General features: G+C 41.7%; 1 protein-coding gene across 13 annotated transcripts in view; it reads right to left on the bottom strand.

Annotated features, from left to right (window-relative positions):
* SH3KBP1 (SH3 domain containing kinase binding protein 1) overlaps positions 1–15,618 on the bottom strand; it is a 312,915-nt gene that overhangs the window by 90,888 nt on the left and 206,409 nt on the right. For all 13 annotated transcript variants that reach the window (XM_069464019.1, XM_069464022.1, XM_069464020.1 and 10 more), the window contains 2 exons: positions 11,174–11,249; positions 419–513 (listed from right to left, as the gene is read on the bottom strand). In XM_069464019.1, the coding sequence (XP_069320120.1) occupies positions 419–513; positions 11,174–11,249 (171 nt within the window). The remainder of the gene's footprint in view (positions 1–418; positions 514–11,173; positions 11,250–15,618) is intronic.

The raw sequence follows: 15,618 nt of genomic DNA, 5'->3' as shown, positions 1-15,618 counted from the left end.
TACCAGCCATTTAAGAAACCAAAGCAGGCTGGGCGTGGTGGCTCACGCCTGTAATCCTAGCACTCTGGGAGGCCGAGGAGGGCGGATTGTTTGAGCTCAGGAGTTCAAGACCAGCCTGAGCAAAAGCGAGGACTCCCTCGCCCCTGTCTCTACTAAAAATAGAAAGAAATTAGCTGGACAGCTAAAAATATACATAGAAAAATTAGCCGGGCGTGGTGGCGCATGCCTGTAGTCCTAGCTACTTGGGAGGCTGAGGCAGGAGGATTGCTTGAGCCCAGGAGTTTGAGGTTGCTGTGAGTGAGGCTGACGCCACGGCACTCTGGCCCGGGCAACAGAGTGAGACTCTGTCAAAAAAAAAAAAAAAGAAAGAAACCAAAGCAGTTTACATCTTAGAAGACAGAAGAGAACCTTTATTTACCTTATTGATAAGAGTGACTATATCTCCTTCTTTGATTGTCAATTCATCGTCATTCTGTGCCTCGTATGGAAATATTACTTTGCAGTAATCCTTGGCTGTAAAAAGAAAAGAAAACACAACCTTTAAAATGCTTTATCTAAAAAAAATGCTTTATCTAATGAGCTGGTCCAGGAGAAGATGTTCTCTATCAAATTAACTTCAAGGAAAGGGACACTTAATAGCTGGGATATTACTATTGCATAAAGAGAGGATCACCCTCAGAAAATTACCTAAGATTGCCCATTTTTGACTCATGTATATTTATTATCTTCATTTTTTCTCCTCACAAATCATGTGACATCATGAAACACCATTGACTGCTTTGCTTTTCTCAGGCAGAAAAGTAAAAAGGTTCCTTGGTCTCAGGAAAACAGACAAGTACTGTTTTATATAGTCTTCAGGTATATGCAGAAACACACATAACCTACGGGGGCAAAAAGCTTAAATTTTGCCTCACTGCCTTCTACACATTACTAAATCAGAAACAGGGTATTTACATGTGTTACAAAGCCAAGATGTTATGTAAAATAATGAAAAATTACCCCATTATGATACAGCTTAAGAAACAAATGTCGATGTATTTATATGTGAACACATACCAACCACACATAGCCAACAAATATTGACCTAACATTCCTTACACACATATTTGGAGGGGGTGAATGTGTTCAAGTATGTTCCATAGCCTTGTGGCCTTTCTGTGGCAACCTGCCTATTCACAGATGGGGCTGTTTCCCAGCAAGGAGATGCATTATCCCTCACCAAAGAGGGAAAAATACTAAGACCACTCAAAATCAATTCAAGTATGTCCTGAATCAGATGCTTTTGAAAGTCTATCTGCTGTTAAATTATCTCTATTCATCCGAAAGCACCGATTTTGAAGACAATGAAAACATTTGTAAGGTATTTGGAAAATCGAGACTTGAAAAACCAGGCTTTGATGACTCAAGATAGAAAGTGGAAGAAAAATTCAAGACAATTAGTATCTACTGGGACAGGCATTTATTATTCTGCATCAAAGTCAACAAACCTAATGGCTTTGAATGGCCTTAGATAGTTCCCAAAGATAAGGCCAGTTCCTGCAGACAGATCATAAACTAGAGCTATATACATAAGTATCAATTATATTGTCCCTAGTACAATTTATATCATCAAAATGTATTTCTTTATTTTGGTTAACATCCCAACAATCAAAGAGAATGATATGGAAAATAAACGCAATTAAAAATCCATAATACAGATATACTGTGGTCTAGGGCTGAGCTATGACAGAGAGAGGGGGGAGGAAAGGGAAGAAATGAAGAGGGGGAGGGGGACTCATTTTGCTGCTGTGCAGATGTTTTTGTTTTCTGTACAATGGCTTGAAAATATCAGTTACATCCTATGCTAGTGTTGGAGACCTTCCATCTTATTAATAGGTACTCTGGGCCTTTGAAGGCTTTTGCTCATTAACCTGTGCGGAGGGGCACTAGTTCTAAATTCCATCAACATCATAGTCCTAAAACCCACATAGTTACCAATATTCCATCTCTTTTTTATTAGTAATAGCAAACCTCCCCAAACCTGAATTGGTCAAATGTTCTAAAGGAAGGGAAAAAGTTAAACATCTTTACATTGGATAATGACAGTTCCTTCCCAATTTTCCTATTGACTGTGCTAGTGAAATATGACTGCCCAACCTCAAAACTTACAACACAACACACACAGTATTATTGAAGAACTGCCCTGCAGAGTCTTGGCTTTAAGAATAACTTTGTTTGGAAATCATGGAGACACTTTACAAAGAATAGCCATGGCCAACAAAGAAAGAAGGAACCGCTCATGTTTCTGTTCCTTTCAGTCAAAAAAAGTTAATTAAGTGTGGTAAAGGCCAGTTGGTTAACTTCCCAGCAGCCATTCCCCGCCTCCTTCCCAGTGCACAGAATCCTAATTTGTTCAGGCATTATATTCAGGAATAGGGAACTCTCCCACAGCCCTGTGGATGAGTAAAATATGTCCAGGCAAATAATGTTAATCTCACTTCCCTTTGTTGGTGATTGCTTTAGGGGTAGGCAGGTGACCTATTTCCAGCCAATGAGATGTGAGAGGAAATCTCAAGGGTGGGTGTTAGATTGTGTGTGTGTGTGTGTGTGTGTGTGTGTATGTATGTGTAAGAGAGGAGGGAGGAAGGAAGGGAGGGGGAGGGGGAGGGGGAGGGGAAGGGGGGGGAGAGAGAGAGAGAGAGAGAGAGAGATTGGCTTAAGGAAAATAGTTGCCCCAGCCTTTCTGCTTTTACAGTACACTGTTTGGTGCTGTTGCAATCATATTTCAACTGTGAGAGGAAAGCCAAGAAAATCACTGAGAATTTGATGAATTTTAATAAGGTTTTACAGTTGTGTGACCATCACCATAATCCAGTTTTAGAACACTTCTACCATGCAGCTATGCTGTTTTATGTGTGACGCATTAAACACAGAGTTATCTAGAAAGCACCACTCTGAGATAAAAGGCAGAGATACTGGTGGCAGTGGCTACTGCCAACTCCCACTCTCCACAAAGCATGTTGCTGCAGCATGTCTCCCCCCTTTCTGTGTCCCCAGGACCCACATAGAGCTCCCATCCAACATTTCTTGATGATGCCTGAGTGACACCTATAAAACAGAGGAACATTGCGGGGGGGCGGGGCAGCAAGCAGGAGGAGAAGACTGTTGTCCAGAAGTCAGGACACTCGGGACTGGGTTCAGTCCTAGCTGGGCTTTCCCAAGCGCGTGACCTGAGGCAATCACACTGTATCTCTGGATGACCTCAGTGTCCTCAGGTGTAAGATCAAGAGCCAGCCAAGGAGGGGCGAGAGGAGAGCTGGGTTCGGCAGAACACTTTTAGCAAATTTAAACGTATTCCAGAACTTAAACATAAAACAACTAAAAATAGAGCTGCTCTGGTCAGAGAGTAGGGCTGTCCCATCTCCCACCCAGGTCCCCAAAAACATGTCACCGAAGCTCTGGGAGCTCCAAGGAGCACCCTGGGCTAGAACTAAGTTCCTTCCAGCTCTGACTTTTCACGACTCTAGTTGCAGGCACTGTCACCCAGAACTCCTGATCAAACATGGCAACCATTGGCCTCACATACTTTTATTGATTATGATACATTTTAAAATAGGAGTTTATATTTTACTTGTGAGGCATTTGAGCCTTAATTGAGTAGTATTAGGAAATTAAAACATTATGTTGGTTTGGATATATCCATGGTTTTAAGATGCTAAAAAATAAATGTAGATGCAAAGAAATTATTCACTCTAAGACTGTAATTTTAATTTTATAGTATATGGAACAAAGATGGTCCTGACTTCAATTCAAATATTTATTGAAATACCACCATGAAAAAGATATTGTCAGTTCTTAGGCCTGTGATATATAAGTCCAGCTACCCCCTCCCATCCTTGCATGGAAGTGACAATCTAATGCCTAGAGAAAGGAAAGGGGAGGGGAATGGCAAGAAGAGGAGACAAACACAACATATGCATAAGCTCACTACCATGGAGTATTGCAGTGGTGTTGCAGACAAAGGCAAGATTACATTCAGGAGAGAGATCACAAAAAAAGGAGGCATTTGATAGGTCTTAAAAGAAGAGTATAATTCCAAATCCTTTTTGGACATGGGAAGATTATAAATTTTAAATGAGTAGCAGACAGAGATGGGGAGGAAGGGAGCAAAATTAATTTTTGGAGGCAGGCATTTTCCATCCCGTCATCAATTAGATGAATTTAATTAGTCGGAGATCAAATAGGAATGAATACACACACACACACACACACACACACACACACAGAGAGAGAGAAATACAGGCACAATTTATCCAGTGACTGAGATGATACTGTCTCTATTTTTTCTTTAGAAAGATGAAAAATACTAATGAATTAGCATAAGAACTGAAATCCTAAATCAGTTCTTAAGCTTTTTTGTCTTAGAGTCCTTTAAGAATCTGATAAAAATAACTCTCTTTCCAGGAAAACAAAACATACACACAAATTCAAATGTGGAGAAAACGCATACAATATCAGAAGGTTTGAGGACCTTGAAGCTGCTAGCTCATTCCCAGATCTAAGAAACTTACCCCATTAAAATCATCAAGAAGTCCAATCATGATTCATCCCCTCCCCAAAACATTTCACTCTCCAAACTTTTAGAAATTTACATAATATTAAAAACAGACTGTTAAAGGAATTGAACTCACACGCCCACATCACATGACTCCCTTCAGCTGGTTTTATAATCTATTCCATAACAAACAAACCAACTTAAGACAAACAGGCAAAAAACCCCTCAGCTTAAAAAGTAAAATAAAAGCAGAAGAAACAGAATAAACATATCAGGAAGCTGAATACACACACACAAGGAAATAACATTAAATCCAGGACAACTCTCTCGGCTCAATTTTAGGATAAGAAGATCAAAACCCCATGTGTCACAGTCAGTCTAGTAGGAAACCTTCCAGAGCTTTTAGCAGCAGTGGAAAGTCCCAGGTCATGCCTAGAACCAGAGTTTTCTTTTCCTTGTGGGTACTACAACAAAAGTATCAAGCTCAGTGATGTCTACTTTCGCTAACATCATAATCAGAAATTCTTTCATTCAACTGACAAATATTTTCTGAGATGCTACTGGTTTGTAATCCCTTATTCAGAATCCCTGGAGACAGAATTTTTAAGATTTTTGAAACGAAATATGCTGCACATCCCATATAATATGTAACATTCCCATCCGGGGTCTGGGGCTACACCTAACCTTTAAAATTCTGCAGCAAAAAGATGACTGGTCACCCCAAGTGGGACAGATAGAGACTATGAACAGACACATGTCAATGTGGAACAAGTTTTATCACCCAATAATGAGTAATAAAACATTTCAGTTTTCAGAGTTTTTTGTACTTTGGAATTACATATAAGGGGGTGGACTTCTATAATGTTCTGGGAAAGAGAGATTAAGGTAAATGAGATTAGTTATCTGGCTCTCGAGGAGCTTATAACCAAGTAGAGGAAATAAGGCATGCATACACATAATTCTCAACAAGGCAACATGAAGAGAGGATGAGAGTGATGCATTTGACTTAAAGCATCAGAGTATCAGAAATGGGGAAATAACTTTTCAAACAAGCGACTTAGGATCCTGTCGTAAAGGAGTAAAATGGCAGTGGGCTTTGTACAGTGTTCTAGGATGATGCCCAGAGGAGGAGTAGGATTGGGGCATGTTTTCCAATCATCCCTGCTGATAAGAATTGTGAGGGGCATCTGTTCATTCTCTAGCTTCCCAGACCCCTTTCCTGGGGATCTGATTCTTCAGGTTCAAGGTGGGAGGAGGAATTCAACTACTAAACAAGCACCCTGGTGACTCTCATTATCAGGGAAGCTTAAAAACCCATAGTCTCAGTCAGTGGTTCTCAGGCTTGAGTGGGCATCAGCCCCAGGTACAGGGATTATAAAGCCAGATAGCTGGGCCCTGACTCCAGGGCTTCAGGTTCTTTAGGACTGGGGCAGGACCTGGGGGGTTGCATTTCTAACAAGTGCCCAGTGATGCTGCTGGTGCTGGTTCTGGAACCATACTGTGAGAACCACAGATCTAGCAATGGGCATTAGCGAAGGTTCAATGCTAGGAAAGAGCAAAACAAATGTGGGGACCTAGAAGGTGGACCATTGTGGCAATGGCGGTGCTGGGGGTGATGTGCTGTATACCAGATTTCGATGAGAACTCTAGTTCTGGGTCAGATTCTAAGGATCCAGGCCTAGTAAAGAGCAGTGAAATACATGTCTAATCAATAAATAATACCTGAGCACCCACTATACTCCAGGCAGCAGAGTGCCCTCATGGGGCTAGCAGTTCGAAACTAGGGCTCCTCAGAAGACATTAGCAATACCTGGAGACAATCTGCTTGTCATAACTGGGGGTGGGGGGAGTGTTGGGTGCTACTGGCATCTAGCGGGTAGAGGCCGGGGGTGCTGCTGAACATCCTGCAATGCCCAGGACAGCCCCACAACAGCGAATGCCCAAATGTCAATACCGCCGAGGCAAAGCAGCCCTGGTCTATATTTAAATCCAGACAGAGAAATGAAACACAATGTGTCCGTCACTATGTCTGTCAATGCCAACCCAATGCCTTCCTTTATGAAGAAGCTGACTGTCACCCCAAAGGACCCCAAACAACCACCTTTGGTCTTGGACGCTGCTGGGAATTTGACTTTCAAGTTATTTCACAAGTGTTAATTGATACCTTTTACTCTCTCACTGTAAAAGAGAGAAGCATTTTTTTAAAAGAAAAAATGAAAATCTGACAAGCAAAGCCCTTCTGTTCTCTACTGTGGAGCAAAGGCCGGATCTCTGCTCCCCTGGAACATCTTTGAGAGAAAGGAAACCCACCAGGAAAACACAGAGGGAGTTAACCTTTTTCTCCATGAGGACTGCATCTAAAATGCAGATCTTAAGCCACACGGGTGGGCTGCGCACCCTCATTTGGAAGGCCCCCACTCTGAATCCAGACAGCAAGGTCTGTGTTGGGGGTACTTGGTGAAAGGTGCTTCCCAGGAAGGGGGGTACCCCTGGGACATCAAGCCTGTGGGCTTTAGTACACATCAGATGTGGGAGGCACTAAAGGGGTAGATAGGAAATAGTTTCAAATTGCATGTGCCCAAACTCCCAGGCCCAAGAATGAGTGAGCCCCGGGGAGGAAGCATGAGCAACATGGCCAGCCTGGAAAAACAGGAACAAAGGTGGATATTAGGTGGCTGAGGAAAACCCAACACAAGGGAGTTGACCCTTTTTACTCCTATTTAAACACGTGATGAGAAAAGCAAAAATGAGTCTGACTGAGAAAGTGACACTCTGCCCAGCCATTCATCAGGCTGGGGTGACAGACACAGATAAGGCCAGCTGCAAAGTGATCAGGAAAGAGTTTCTCTCAAGCATGTACTGCAGCTATAAAGGTTCCTTAATAAGCCCCTTCTCTGAGTGCTACTAATTTCTTACTCCCTGAGAAAGTCTGTGGTTTTAGAGGACAAATTATCAGATACTTTGTTTTTTTAAAAATTATATCAGTAAGAATGAAATGTTCCTCTTTTGCTTGAAGGCACTAAGTCACTGTACCCTAGAGAAGCAGCCTGGATTCCCAGCACAAGCGCAGTGCCTCACATAAGGGGTTTCTGGACACGGCATTGCACACGTATCTTACTTCACAGCTACCAAAGAAGCAGGACTTGGGTCTACTCACAGTCCGGACCTGAGGCTGACCCCTTGCCACACAGCCCTGCTTTGCTTTAAGCCTATCAAAACATTGCTTCATTTAAATTTTATTAAATTCCACCCCTCCTCAAAAATCTGCAACTACCTTCTCTTTTGATTGGTGTGACATCCACAGGTCCTCCGGTATGCAGTCTCCCTGGTCACAATGCACCAATAAACCTGACTTTGTCAGACTACAGGTTTGACCCTGGAGGTCTTAGGCTGGTTGGGCTAGAGCAGTAGCTAGCAAGAAAAAAAGGCTCTGGCGAGGCCAACACTGGCAACCACTGCCAATCCTCAGACCTCGGAACAAACCCAAGGGTCTTACATGAGCAAATGTGTCCTTTTCTTACAGTGTATGAAACTGTTTCCCCAGCAGAGAACTCTGTAAGCAAATGTTGAGAACATGCTCTCGAAGAATGTTCTTACCATTGTGTTTAAAGTTTCATTATATGTGGTTTCCATATGCACATTTAAAAGCTAAATCTAAGCAGCTTTCTGTAGAGATGCATTTTGTACTGTTTTTATACAGTAAATGGAACTGTTTTCCAAGCAGACAACTTTGTAAGCAAGTGTTTAGAACATGCTTTTGAGGAATGTTTCTACCATTGTGTTGAAAGTCTCACTGTGAGAGGTTTACACATACACATTTTAAAGCCAAATCTAAGTATGTTTTTTTAGAGACGCATTATGTGCTGTTTCCTTATTGTGAGTGGAACTGTTTTCTGTACAGAGACCTCTAACTCTATAAGCGACTATTTGGAACATACTTTTGAAGAAATCTTCCCTTTGTGTTTCAAGTCTCATTGCAAAGGGTTTACATATACGCACATATGTACACTGGACAAAAGGGACCCATGGCTAATAGCTTTTAAAACACTGTCTAATCTAGAGCTCGATAAATCATAAATCATTTCTAATTCTCCATTTTCTCAACTACCACATAATATTATGTGCCCACTGATTCCATGGCACTTTTCTAGGCTATATGGTGGTCATATTAAATAGAAGATAGAGCCTCAATCTAGAGGCACCAATGGCCTAATGATAGCATGTCATCATGTGTCACCATCATAGAGGACAACTCCTAAGAAGCAAAGCAATGAACAGAGTGATGATAAAGGTAGTACAAGTGTCCAGTTATGGAGTGAGGTGAGAGAAAAGTTAGCCCTTGCCTTATAGTTATAATTTATTCAGAAGCTTGATCTGCCCTTGTACAAATTCTGCCAAGGACTTTTTTTCCTAACCCACCTGTTTAACTGGTCTTCTGAATCTGTAAGATTAAACTGTTTGTTCAGAAAGATGTTAAATAGCCCTTTCTTTGGACTATTTTTCTATTCCACAGAGGCCACGAATCTGCATCGATTGTAATGAGAAAGAGGGAAACTCCAGATGTGGAGAGCTGGAGAAACCTCAGGGCACTTCATTATGAATATTTAGACAGTTTTCTTCTTGTTATGAAAATTATGCCAATCTGCTCCCCTGCATGAGTTTCCAATGAATTTCAATATCATAAAAGCTTTTTTGGGGGGTGGGGGATGTTAATTGTTTAAATAAGTCCTGATCAGCTGAGCTTCACTTTCACCCAGAAAACACCAATTTATATGAATATTTTTTGAATCATCACAACTCTTAATTCTGATGTGAGCTTGTATTTTAGTAGGCTAAAGAGATAGGTATGCAGGAAGGAGCTGCCCTCTTCTGCACTCTTAGGCAATTTTTGTTATAGGTTTGTCTTCCAACCAAAAGGAAGAAGGAAGCTGCTTAGATCCCAGGCTCAGTGTCATTTCTAATCAGTCAGTACTCTGTGGCCTGCCACCTAAACATAGGTGTCACATCAAAATCCAGAAGAAGCGAAATGGTCCAAATGGAGGGGGCTTTTTAGAGGACTGGGGTGCCACTAAATGGAAGTAATGAGAGAACAATTACCCCAGAATTTGCTCTTGACAGTGAAAGCAAGAGTGTGTGTGGGGCGAGATTAAACTTCAGAAATTCTTGCCCTGGGGTCCATGAACAATGTCTGTCAACAAACATCCCTCAAGTGTTCCCTGACAGGGATAATTCTCCTTCCTGACTCGCTACCCATTCACAGGCATATTAGCATCTATATCCAATAACATTTTCTCATATTCCCACCAAATTGCTCACATCTTCCTTTTGCCCCTCCCATCCATCTGCTTAATCCTTCGAATGCAGAAACCTTCCACTCTGAGTTGTAAAGTTTTTAGAGGATCAGAGGATGCAGATGCTGGGAGAAACCTCAGGGGTTTTCTCTAGTGCAACCGTCTGACTTCACAGACAATGCAGACAATGAGGAGGAAGGCCAGAGAAATAAAATTATTTGCCCAAGGTCACGTGGCTAGCTAATAACAGAGCTGGTCCTAGAATATCTGCCTTCTGACTCTTGGCCAAAACACCCCACAGGCCTCTGTAAAACCACACTTTATTCGTAACCATCCTGCATGCTGATGCTTCTAGAGTGCCAGGTGCATGGATGTAGTTAATAGATACTTGTAGGACTGAACGAAGCTTGGGCTGGAGCCAGATCCTCCGACATGCTCAAGGGATCTGAGGATTTGGAACTGTGTTCGTTTCCAGGCCCAGGACGCCCATGAGACCCCAGAATTACTCTAAAATGACACTATCCAATACAGTTGCCACTAAGCACAGGTGACTATTCAGCACTCAAAATGTGGCTATTCCAAATTGAGATATGCTCTACCTGTAAAATACACTTGGGATTGTGAAGACTTCCTATGAAGAAGAGAATGAAAGTATTTCATTTAATAATTTTATATAGATTACATGTTGAAAGGATATATAATGAGTTAAGTTAAATATTTTAAAACTAAGTCCAACTGTTTTCTTTTTTAAATGCAGCTACTAGAAAATTTTAAATTACATATGTGGCTCCCATGATATTTCTATTGGCTAGCACTGCTCTAAAATGCAGCTAACCCTTCCCGTCCACTCACCTAACCCTTCCAAAAAGACTTGAGTCTCCTGCCCGCAGACATCCAGAGGTATCTGGAGGCATTCAAGCAGAGACGTGCTGAGGGTTGGTGAGTCGTCATGGGTCAGTAGTGTTAGTTGAGTGGTTAGGCCTCTATGACCTGAAGGCTCATGAATCCCTAAGGTGCTTAAGTTGCCATTCTCTAGAATCTTTCTGCCACCTAAACTACTCAAAGTACTCCAGTTACATACGGATAAACCCTAGCTCTGCACATGGGTGAGATACATATGGCAGGAAAGAACCATGTTCTGCAAAGGGGGGAAAAACCCGAGAGTTCTGAATCTAACTTGTGCCCATCTTAATGATGGGGATTTAATGAAACACATTCGTGTGCATTTTTCCTGATGTGTTTGAAAAAAAGCTAGCAAGATTACATAAGGATTTTTAAAAAAGCATTTCAATTATTGCAAAATCTTTAACTACTTTCCAACGTCAAATGGATAACTAAAGAAACTCACTCTTTGTCCTGCTGTCCATTTCTGTTTTCGACGAGTCTGGAGGTGCTGCAGCTGGAGGTAACTTCTTTCCAATAGTCTGAGGAGGGAAAAACAGAAGATTTTTTACTTATCAAGATGATCATCTCAATTAAGCAAAGGAATAAAACCAAGATCATAATGACAAAATGCTCAAAACTGGTTCTAAAAACCACACCCTTAAGTTCATGCACTGCTCTGTGTATTGGCTGCTGCTCTTCCATAGGCCTGACCCTCAGTGACAAATGAGGGGGAAACTAGGTCAAAAGGGCTTTGTCCTTGTAGGCACTCAGTACCTTTTATTCTCTTTCTTCCTTACTAATACTCTTATTAAAAGGCTGACTATTTTTAGGAGAGAAAACAGATACAGTTCTTCTCATTTTATGAGAAGCTGACTCAGTCTATGGAGGCGCGATACCTGGCCCGATGGAAGTGCTCAAAAGTAACTACAAAGTGGAAGAACGGAAGTAGGAGGGAAGAAATCAAAGGAAAGGATAAAGGAATGGCAGGCCAGGAGGGCAGAATGGCCGGGCAGGCAGAAGCCAGGGTGACCAGGGCAGTGGTACCTTATTGCATCTCTGTCTAGCATTTAACATTCCATCTGCCTCAGAGGGAATGAGGAGACACACTCATGTCCTCTAGGGCAGATCCACCTACCCTAAAGGCTAAAACAATTCAGCCAACAGCTCCCTTCCCTCCAGTCTTTTAAACCTCCAGGGCTTTGAAAAAGTCCAATGCCTTAGACTCTATGCATTTATTGACTAGTTTAGAAAAGAAAAAGATTATGAGTTTGAGTTCATTTTCTTTCTTTCATTTGAACTTAATTCTACTATTATTCATTATTTCTGAACCATCCATAGAGAAGACTGGATATTGTCTCTGCCTAAAGATGTTCCTGAAAACACAGACAACTTAGCAGCTCAAAATCAGAAACAAATAAACAGACTCAGTGGTTCCAAAGGTGGGGTCTGTTCCCTACTCTTCTCCTTTGCCACCATACTTGCATGATTATGACTAATGTCCGAGGAAAACGTCTACTGACACCAGGACACAGCTGTCACAACCAAGGAGATGGGTCAATAAACATCCCCAACAATGAAGAGTTTCACCAGTCAGAATTCCAGCCACTGTGAAAACCAAACATCTCTGCCCCTTGAACACATAAAGAGGAATGAATTGCATAACTCAAAAACTAGCAAGGTGGAATTTTTCTTCAGATAAAACTGATTCACCACAATTTTTAATTTGAAAAAGTTCCTCATGCTTCACACGTTAAACCTAACATTAAATATGAATAAATCACAGAAAGAAGATAAGATAAATCAAATCCTCAGCTCTTCATGAATTATTAAAAACATTTGCGACAGAAAGCCTTTACATTTTACACGGTGACATTTTTATTTAGTGCTGCAGGGCTTTCCATATTGGATAAAAAATGAAACCCAAAATAATATGCCACCCCTCAACTGCTGCTAAGTACTCAAACTAATAACATTTTATGATTCCAAGGGATCACCGGGGAAGAAAAAAAGCTTGATATTATTCTGGCATAAGGTCAAATTTGATGAAAAACTGTTCTTAGAATTATCTTGCAAAATCAGGTATCGACAATAAAAATAGAAGCTCTCAAAGCGTTTCATTCGCATTTCTGTTCACACTTTCAACAGCATCCTTGCCAATCTCTTTGTTTTTCTCTTTCGGGGACTGGATAAAGTATCACTATTGTTAGCACATCAGGAAGAAGAAAACAAAAGCAACCAGTACTTCAGTTATTACTGACAGTGGAACAAGGAAATCGGGAAATGCAATAGTAAACGTTATTCCCACTCCTGACTTTGTTTTCCCGAAAAAAAAAAATGAGACAGGCAATGGTTTGGACTTTAAACCAGATGCTTTCGTTTAGAGAAATCTTCGTAGGTTGTACATTCTTACAACTTCCCCTTCTTTTGCAACAAAAGAAAGTACTGCACATCATCTCTGCTGTCCTGGTTCACCAGAATGTCCAAACTAACAGACATCAAGAAAGGCCACCAGTTAAATACACTTACTTTGGTACAGAAACACACAAAAAAAGCAAAGCTTACTCTGTTTTTTTCCCTTGCTATTTCAGAAGATCCAGCACACTGGCCTCTGCATGGATCCAAGCAACAGGGGTGATAGCAAAGGTGATATTATACTCATCTTCTGGCGGTGCTAGACATTAAATCCTGCTTTGTCCTTCATGGACCACGATTAAAAGTCTAGAATACAGCAGCTTCCTCCCCTCTCAGCCCCAGTCCTGCAGGTATTCCAGAGATGAGGATTGTTCCAGGGTTTCTCACTTCTCGAGGATATACACCTAGAGAAGTGTGGTCTCTACACCAGCAGTACCTGAGAACTTGTTAGTAAAGCAAATTCCCAGGCCCCGCCCCAGCCTTTCTCAATCAGAAACTCTAGGGATGGGGCCCAGCAGGCTGACAGAACACACCCTTCCTGGGACTCGATGCATGCTCAAGGTTGAGAACCACTGACCTAGGTGTAGGAGGGATTCCATTAGTATTAATCAAATACCTTTTCTTGGATTAAAAACTCACATGCCTATTCTCATACGTAAATAAATTATAAATCCTATTTTTCACTCTTCTTCCTCTTTTCTCTTTCATCTTTTCCACCAAATGCTTTCTACCTTCTCTAGTCTCACTGGCATAAGAACTTGTCATTGCTACTAAATGAGTCAGTTCAGAGAGGAACTTGAGTTTAGCAGAGCAGACAATGTGACACGATCGCTGAGGAAAGAACAGGGAGGCATAGTTGCTCATGAGACCCTTCACCAAAGGATAACTGAAAGGAGGGGAGGAAAAGTGGTTCTGAACCCAAACTGGAAGGCTATATGGAGTCTCTCTGGGATCAGACTATCTGGAAGGCCAAGCAGGCAGATCCCCATGGCTGCATTAACCTTCAGAGAGAGCTAAACCCTGCTGCTCCCTTTGCAGTGTTTCCCTTTCCTGGCACTTTAGGTGGGGCATTTCTTCATTGCAGAAGACTGTCTCACATGCCAAAGTACAGTTAGCAACCCTTGGTCCTGCCCACTGAAAGTCTCAGTGCCCCCCAGTCATTGCATCTACCCCAGACACCCCACACCTTTCCAAATACCCCCATTTGGGGCCCTCTAGCCCCTGCCCTTCTTCTATATACAAGACAAAGACAAAGGGCAGTGAATTTATTGCTTTCCCATCAGCCTTCCAGCTCCCCCTACCTCCGAAAACATCTTTGGTTCATCAGGCATAAAATGAACAGAATCCCAAATTTCAAAGGGTATGCCTCATGAAAGCAACGTCTAGCTCCAATACACAGATAGGTCATGTATAACTGAAGGTCAGTTATGATGCAGGCCTAAGTAGACAGAAAAATCAGGAAACCCCATCCGTACACCTCTCCTCCACCTAGCAGGCAGCAAAGGAAGGATGTTAGGCTTACAGTGGCTTTGGAAGAGGATACAGTATCTCCACTTGTGGCTTCCTCCACAGAGTACTGGGTTCTTGCCCTCTCGGGTGCCATAAAGAAGATGTCTTACCCAGGACAAGCACGAGGGGCTGTGTTGACATGCTCAGGACACAGCTCATTCGCCTTCTAAGAAATCTGCAAATAGGCCCATTTTACCATATGCCTTCGGATGGAACAGACTCCCAGGTCCCACTCCATTGCTTGGCCCATCATTTCCTCTTCCCTTCTGTGTGGTGGCTTAAAACTTAAAACTTCCCAGTACATACATACATCCACGTTAGTCTGCTCTGCTTGTCTCCCAACTCAGAAGCCACTGCTTGGTCTAGGATTCAATACACATATGGACGGATGTATAGAGCTGCGCATCTACAGACTACTGCTAAGGATCTACTTCAACACATAGTAATCACCAGGCTGGTGTAACTTTTATCTCTTACCACAACCCAATCTTCATTTCAAAAACTAGTTTTTAAGAATAAATAATTTGGAAACTTCATTCCTTTGAACATTTAATAACATAAGCCCCTCTTCCCTTTAGCCCTCTTGCCAAAAGCATTTAATAGACTTTTTGGAATTTTTGTGTACAGCGGGAGTATCATATATACTCCTAGCTCTACAAGATCCAGTAATACAGCATTGTGATAGATAACCACCATATGCTTTCAATTAGTGGAACAAGTAATTTTTTTTCTTTTTTATGCCAAAATGAAGAAACTAATGCTTACAAGAAAGACAATCACTAGACTGCAGTCCAAGAGAATCCAGTTCCCAAATGACTAACGTATCCATTTTCTCTGTGCCTATGAAACATGAGACCAAGATCCTGCTCAAGAGTATAAGATCATTCCTCTCACTTTATTCAAATTCAGATATGAACTCCTTTGAGTATAAAAAAAGTTTCTAATTATAGGACAACGCTAAGGAGAAGAAAGTCGCCTCTCCAAGAG

Source organism: Eulemur rufifrons, chromosome 30 (assembly GCF_041146395.1).
Source record: "Eulemur rufifrons isolate Redbay chromosome 30, OSU_ERuf_1, whole genome shotgun sequence".
Taxonomy (NCBI): Eukaryota; Metazoa; Chordata; class Mammalia; order Primates; family Lemuridae; genus Eulemur; species Eulemur rufifrons.
Note: the sequence above shows the minus strand (reverse complement) of the source record. Positions and strands in the feature narration are given on the sequence as shown.